At 58.7% G+C, this 7,045-nt stretch overlaps 2 protein-coding genes across 2 annotated transcripts; one reads left to right on the top strand and one right to left on the bottom strand.

Annotated features, from left to right (window-relative positions):
* Positions 1–171: 171 nt before the first annotated feature.
* ACA1_355860 (uncharacterized protein) lies at positions 172–2,905 on the bottom strand (the record flags this gene model as incomplete). The annotated part of the gene is made up of 11 exons (XM_004345306.1): positions 172–667; positions 761–889; positions 974–1,122; positions 1,201–1,298; positions 1,434–1,563; positions 1,637–1,778; positions 1,855–1,999; positions 2,074–2,171; positions 2,270–2,406; positions 2,484–2,631; positions 2,781–2,905. 11 exons carry the CDS (start codon positions 2,903–2,905, stop codon positions 172–174), a joined length of 1,797 nt encoding a protein of 598 aa, XP_004345356.1.
* A 706-nt stretch (positions 2,906–3,611) lies between these two features.
* On the top strand, positions 3,612–5,520 carry ACA1_355850 (methionine aminopeptidase, type I, putative; the record flags this gene model as incomplete). Its single annotated transcript, XM_004345305.1, has 10 exons — positions 3,612–3,735; positions 3,810–3,854; positions 3,949–4,053; positions 4,145–4,239; positions 4,335–4,486; positions 4,574–4,776; positions 4,902–5,045; positions 5,137–5,201; positions 5,298–5,408; positions 5,470–5,520. 10 exons carry the CDS (start codon positions 3,612–3,614, stop codon positions 5,518–5,520), a joined length of 1,095 nt encoding a protein of 364 aa, XP_004345355.1.
* Positions 5,521–7,045: the final 1,525 nt, after the last annotated feature.

Genomic DNA, 7,045 nt, shown 5'->3' with positions numbered 1-7,045 from the left:
TCTCATCGTCGTCTTCCTCGTCTCGGCTGACACTGAATCCATATTTATTTATTTATTTATTTACACTCACATACACTGCACACAAACACGCACACATACGCGGCTCCCACGAGGCACGAGACGCTGCTGGCCGGACTGGGGCGAGAGGGAGAGGACGGCCCTTGGTGGTACTCAGTCGTGAGGCTTGCTGCTGTCCTCGTCCTGCGCGATGTTCATGGCCGTCACCCCGTCGCGGTCTCCACCACCGTCGTCTTCTTCCTCATCTTCATCGGCCTTCTCCTTCTCTTTGGCCTGGTGACCCTGGGCGTGGGCGTGAACTCCGTTGTTGCCGTTCTCGATCCCATTCTTCTCGCCCTCCGGCCCGATGCCGCCGTTCTCCTCGTGCGCGCGGGTCTTCCTCTTCGTTCCGTGCCGCTGCGCTCCGGCGTGCTCCGACTCCCAGATTCTGATCGTGTGGTCATCGGAGGCGGCGGCGAGCTGGTGCGGGTTCTTGGGGTTCCACGTCACGGAGTTGACCGTCGCCGTGTGGCCGGTGAGCGAGTCCAGCAGCGTGCCGTGCTCCCGGTTCCAGATGTACACGTTGTTGTCCTCGCTGCCGGACACTACGAAGCCCTGGTCGACGCCGCCGAAGCACGACCGAATGACGAAGCGGCTCTGCTTGTGTCCACTGCCCAATCAAAACGAGAGACATGTGAGCCCAGGCACACGACCGCGGGTGATCGGTTGCGAGCTGGCGAGGCCAGGTTAATACTACGCGTACCTATACTTTTGGACCAGCGTTCGCGAGTCGAGGTCCCACAGGTGGACCTCCTGCGAGGCGACATTCACGAGCAGGTATCGACTATCGTCGGATATCGAAAGAGATGTGATGGCGTCCATCTCCTCGAGGCTATTGGTGTTTCGAAGAAGGAAGCAGTCAGACAACTGATAGGGAGCAGCAACAGAGAGTGGGTGGATGGGGCCGCTGCAGTACCTCTCCTTTTCTCCCTTCTGAATGTCGTAGAGACGTATCCTTTTCTCCTGGGTGATCACGATGAGCCACTGCCCGTTGGGGGAGACCACCAAGTCGTTGATTTGCGAGCGGGCAAAGTCCCACATGTGTACGTCCTGGCCCTCCAGATCCTAGAGTTGTTGCGTGGTGTACACGTCAGTGCATTGCACAAAACGCAGGACATGGAGGGCAAGCAGAAGTCCACGTACCCACATGTAGATCTTCTTGTCCAAACCGCCCGACACAAAATGCTTCCCGTCGGGCATCCACGCCAGCGTCGTCACGGCGTTCGTGTGCTTGGCGCAATCTGTCAATTGTTCACCTTGTGGAGAGGAAGAGCGGCACTGAGGTAAGCAATCCTACAACTCACCGTCGTTTTCGTTTTGTGCATTTGCAGCAGGAAAAAAACTAAATCTGAAACAAAAACGAAGCTAAAACGTACCAGTTTGAGTATTCCACAACCGCACCACGTTGTCCCCTCCCGCGGTGATGAGGTACTCGTCGGTGGGACTCCACGACAGAAACGACGTTTCCTTGCTGTGACCGGTCAAAAAATGGAGAGGCTCCACCAACTGGACAGAGGAAAAAAATGAACAACTCGCGTGAGCTTGGCCAAAAACTCAGGTTGTGTCGAGAGCGAAGTACCCCGTCTTGAACGTTCCAGATGATTGCAGACTTGTCCCGCGAGGCTGATGCCAGGAATTTGCCGTTGTGGGAAAACTGCACAAACCAAACCTCGTCCGTGTGCGCGGTAAGCACGTGCTTGGGGTGACGCGGCAGGCGGTCCCTGTAGGCCAGAGGAATGACGCACTAAGCAGCTGGCGGAGATGGCGGCGGTGAATAACGGTGGGGTAAGGGCGTACAGGGTGCAGGCATGATCCTCTAAGAGGGACATCGATTCGTCCTGCGTGTTATGGAACATACAATGCGACTTCTGGAACTCCAGCGCTTGAAGAACCAATGTCTCGAGCCTTCGGGGCGGAAGAAGCGTGCTTGAGGGAATGTATCCTGCGCGCAGGCAAGCACGGTGTTGTGTAAGTTGCAATGCCTTCCGACTAAACGCAATAGAGGTGTATCCATACTCCTGAGCTTTTCGAGTAGCTTGGCGCGCGATGATCCGTGCACGCCGTCCCAATTGGCTCGTTGCTTCAGTTCATTGGCATCGGTCAGCATCATCAAACTGAATTGGGAGTGGAGGAGAAGAGCGCTGTGAGACCAGATACGCTTATGCCGACCAAGTGAGTCCACGATAAAACAGTGATGAAGAAGAGAGCTAACCTGCTAAGTCTATGGACGCGCACAAAGTCCTGGCGGAGGGGTGCCAGCTCCTTTCGCAGGCACTCCAGGGCTTCCATCGCCCGCCCTTGCTCAAGCAGCTCCAGATACTTCTGCTCGTAGATCAGAAAAAGGACGCTCTGCATAGAAGAACGCCGTCAGAATGTGAGCGCGACCGTGCCTAATCTCTTGCGCATATGTTATCTTGTGTCCGTACGGGGATGTCGTCTTCATCGACGTGCAGTTCGGTGAGCAGGGCCTCCACAGCCTTCCATTCACCGCGGAGGATGCCTTCGCAAAACTTGACCACCGCATCCGAGTGCAGAGGCAAGCGCGACTCCTTGGCCACCATGTCTGCGCTTTGCCTGCGATCACCCACGCCCACCCGAGCAACAAGTGAGTCAGGCGTTGAAGATCTAGGCACAGCTGCTGGATTGAGCGCGAAGATGCCCCGACCAGATCAAGCGAAGATGCTGCAAAGATTGCAAGCAATAGAGGCATGAGAGGTACGCACTTTAAGCCCAGGTCGCATAGGGCCTGGATAAGAAGACGGACGTAGTCGTCGCGCTTCACCAAGGGGTAGGGGGCTTGGGTGCCTGCCGCTACCGCCGTTTCACCTTCGGACCCCCCGTTCAGCATGTTGCTGCTGCTCGCGTTGGGGTCAGACAACGTGGTCCTTGCTCTTTTGTGTGGAGGCGCTGGCTCCAGATTATCCGCTCCTTCCACTGTAGGCTTCAAGTGAGAGAGGAGGAGATGGCAAGCAAGAGATTCATGAGCCCCCAAGCCGGCCAAGAACAACACCCCCAACATATATCAACCGCTGATGCAGATGCCAAGCCAGGCAACAGAATGATGTGAAATTGAAAGGAAAGCTGGATGCGATAAGCAAAGCCGAGAGCAACAGAACATCCCGAAAGGCGCAAAGCAAAGATTGCACGCTCTTTACGTACTTCTTCAGCTGGCCGGGCGACTGGTCGAGCAGCAAGGTTCGAGTCGCTGTGGTCCGTGTGGGTTGTTCTGTCCTTCTCTGTGCTGGTGTCGCGTAGTTCTGGCTTTTTGCTCTCCCTGACTGGAATTCCAGTTATGCATTTTTTCTTTGTTTTCCTCATAAATTTCTTCATTCCTCGTTTTTCTCCGCTGTATTCTGCTGTATCCATCAGATGGCGACTGCTGCTGCTGCCAAGTCTGCGCCTGCTCCTGGCAAATGCGCCGCGGAGGTACGGTGGCGTGGTTGATTGATTACCAGACGATCAATTTTTTTGATAGATTTTTTTTTTCTCAATCGCAATTTCGCCCATGTGACGAAATCGATCACAACGTCCAGGGTTGCGGCCAACCCGCGAACATGCGATGCCCCACGTGCATCAAGCTTGGCCTGCCCGCGATCTATTTCTGCGGCAAGGAGTGCTTCACCAAGGCCTGGCCCACCCACAAGCTCCTGCATACCCTCCTCACCTCAAGCGGACCCTGTACGCTGCCCCCCCCCGCTCGTTGTGCTTTCTCCCACTTCAGCCACGTGCGCTCACCTAACGCTCTGGCGCAGCTACCAACATCTCCTTCTCCCACTCTTCCACGTCTGCTGCTGACGGTACGTGCTGCCCAATGGCTCAAGCAGCCCACCTCGTGCACCTTTGAGCTCACCACGCGCTTTTCTCTTTTCTCTCCGCTCTTTACGTACAAAGAGCGCTTTGCGGGCTTCCCGTTCACCGGCCGACTGCGGCCCGGCGTGGTGTCGCCCATGCGCACCGTGCCGAGCCACATCCCTAAGCCCGACTATGCCGAGACCGGTATACACCACACCCTTGCCACCAATGCCACGGTGGAAAATCACTCTCTCCTGCGCGCCATTCTTAAAACTTTCTCCACTCCTTGGTACAGGCGAGCCTGAGTCGGAGAACCAGTTCAAGCGCGGCAGCATGGCGATCGAAGTTCATACCCCTGCCCAGATCGCCGTCCTCCGCGAGGCCTCCATTGTGCGCCTCCTCCACACACATACACACACGACACACAAACAAACACACGCACACACATGGCACACACGAGGCTAATTGAAGGGACACCGAAACAGATTTCTCGTCAGGCGCTTGACTTGGCCGGCAGCATGATTAGGCCCGGCATCACCACCGACGAGATCGACAGGGCCGTGCACGACTTCATCGTGTCCAAGGGCGCCTACCCTTCGCCGCTCAACTACCGCGAGTTCCCCAAGTCCTGCTGCACGTAGGTCCCCCCTTCGGCCCGCTGCGTGCGCCGCCTATGCCCCCGTCCCGCCGGGACCCCAGCTCACACGGCGGTGTGGGGCGTCAGGTCGATCAACGAGGCCATCTGCCACGGCATTCCCGACAGCCGACCGCTGGAGGAGGGCGACATTTGCAATGTCGACGTCTCGGTCTACTACAAGGGCTACCACGGTGACGTGAACGACACCTTCTTCGTCGGCGAGGTGTCACCCGAGGCCCAGAAGCTGGTCCAGGTCACCTACGAGGCGCTCGAGGAGGCCATCAAGATCGGTACATTATAATATTTGTTTTGGTTTTTTAATTGTTGTGTAATTTAATCTTTCTTTTTTGTTGTTTTGTTGTTTTGTTTGTTTATTGTTTATTTTATTTTGCCTAACGAGCGACAATGTGTGCAGTCAAGCCGGGTCGGCTGTACCGAGACATCGGTCAGGTGATCTCCAAGCACGTGAGCAAGCACGGCTACTCGGTGGTGCGGACGTACTGCGGACACGGCGTTGGCGCCCTCTTCCACACGTCGCCCAACGTGCCCCACTACGCCAGTACGTGACTACGCCAATTCCTCTTCCCTGCTGGCAAAACGCTTTGCTTTGGCTGACCACACCACACGACACGACACGACACACGACACAGAAAACAAGGCAGTGGGCGTCATGAAGCCTGGCCACGTGTTCACCATTGAGCCCATGATCAACCTGGTGCGTGCCAAAAACAAAAACCCGGGAGGGGGGGCAAACAAATATTTGTGTACTTACGTTGTCGAGCCGATGCGTTGGCCTCTATCGATATCACAGGGCGACTTCAAGGACACGACGTGGCCCGACGACTGGACCTCGGTCACTCGAGACGGCAAGCTCTCCGCGCAGTTCGAGCATACCATGGTGGTGACCGAGACCGGAGTCGAGGTATATACCTCAGCTATGCTGGGCGCACACTGGTGACTGATTGTTGCCCCGCCCATCACAGGTGCTGACCGCTCGGACCGCCAAGTCCTACCCCTACCCGTGGCTCAAGTAAAACCCGGGCAGGCAAGCGAGGCGGGAAACCAGAGGTAGGCCCTATCTCGTGTGTGGAGGGTGCACCCTCTGGGGATGGGTGTTGTGGTGGTGTGGTGGTGTGAGTGTGTTGTGCACAGCGTCCTAACCAGCAACTACGACCTATCAACGTTCGCAGCTGCTTCGGCGTCAAACAGCGGAAAAAACCAGCAAAGGAGCACACCAAAGCCACGCACGCACGTTGCGCTCCCCCCCCCGCTGCCCTTGGTATTACACCACACGCAGAGAATAGGAAATGAAATTGAATTTATTCACACGGCTGGATAGAGTAGAGAGACCGCCCTTCTGGGCGGGGGTTGAAGTGGTGATGGCTGGTCGGTTCTTTAGGTTCGGCTCCAGGAGAGGGCGCTCCGGCCCTTCATGGCCAGCACGTAGAGGAAGACGAAGACGTAGGCGATGAACTGCATCATCCAGCCTACCGCGTGCATGCCGCGCACAGCCACGCCGCCGCCCGGCAGCCGTCGCACGACCGCGCCCACGACCGACGCCGCCGCGCTCTCCTTCGTCTGCTCCTTCGCCGCTGCCGCCGCGGGCAGCTGAACCTCAGCCTTCTGCTCGATTTCGGTTGTGGCCTCGACCTTCATCTCGGCGGGCTTCGTCGTCGGCTTCGTCTTCTTCGTCGCCGTCGTGGTGGTGGTCTGCTTGAGCTTGGAGGCCTGCTTGTTGAGGGACTCCTTGAGGAGCTCGAGCTCGATGGCGCGGCGGTTGGTAAGCTCCTCGAGCTCGGCGACGCGCTCCTCGCGCTGCTGGAGCTCGGCCAGCGTGCGCTCGTGGGTCTTGCCGGCGCTCCGCAGCTGGTCCATGCGGGCCTTAACCACCTTGGCCCGCTTCTCCTCGTCGCGCAGCCGGGTCTCAGCCTCGCGCGTGCGCTCCTCGGCCTCCCGCAGCTTGGCCTCGGCCACGCGCAGCCGCGACTGCATCTCCTGGCCCTCCTGCGCCAGACGGTCCAGCTCCTGCAGGCGGCCCTGGAGCTGCCGAATCTCGGCCTTGAGCTGCTCGAGGCTCTCGGCCTTCGACGACGACCGAGCCAGCTGCTCGCGGGCCTGCTTGAGCTCGGCCTCGGTGGTCGCCAGCCGCTGCTGGAACTCGGCGTCGGCCGCGGCGCGTCGCTCGGCGGCAACCTCGGTGCGGCGCTGGAACTGGGCCAGCTCGTCAGCCGTGGCCTCGACCGCCTGCTCCTTCCGGCGGAGCTCGACCTTGAGCCGGTTGATCTCCTCCTCCATCGACAGCAGCACACGCTGCTTCTCGCGCAGATCGAGGTCCATCCCGGCCCGCTCGACGCGCTCGCGGTTCAGGCCCTCGTTGAAGTCCAGCACCTGCTTGAGCGCCGCGTTGTGCAGCTGCTGCAGCCGGGCCTCGCTGGCGGTCTTCTCCCGCAGCTCCTCCTCGAGCTGGTGCAGCTTGGCCCGGGCGTCCGCATCGCGCAGGCGGATCTGCTCCCGCAGGCGCCCGGCCTCCTCCTCGCGGCGCTCGAGCTCGGCCTCCTT

This window comes from Acanthamoeba castellanii (assembly GCF_000313135.1).
Source record: "Acanthamoeba castellanii str. Neff unplaced genomic scaffold scf7180000084728, whole genome shotgun sequence".
Taxonomy (NCBI): Eukaryota; Discosea; order Longamoebia; family Acanthamoebidae; genus Acanthamoeba; species Acanthamoeba castellanii.
This window is presented reverse-complemented; position numbering and strand designations above follow the sequence as displayed.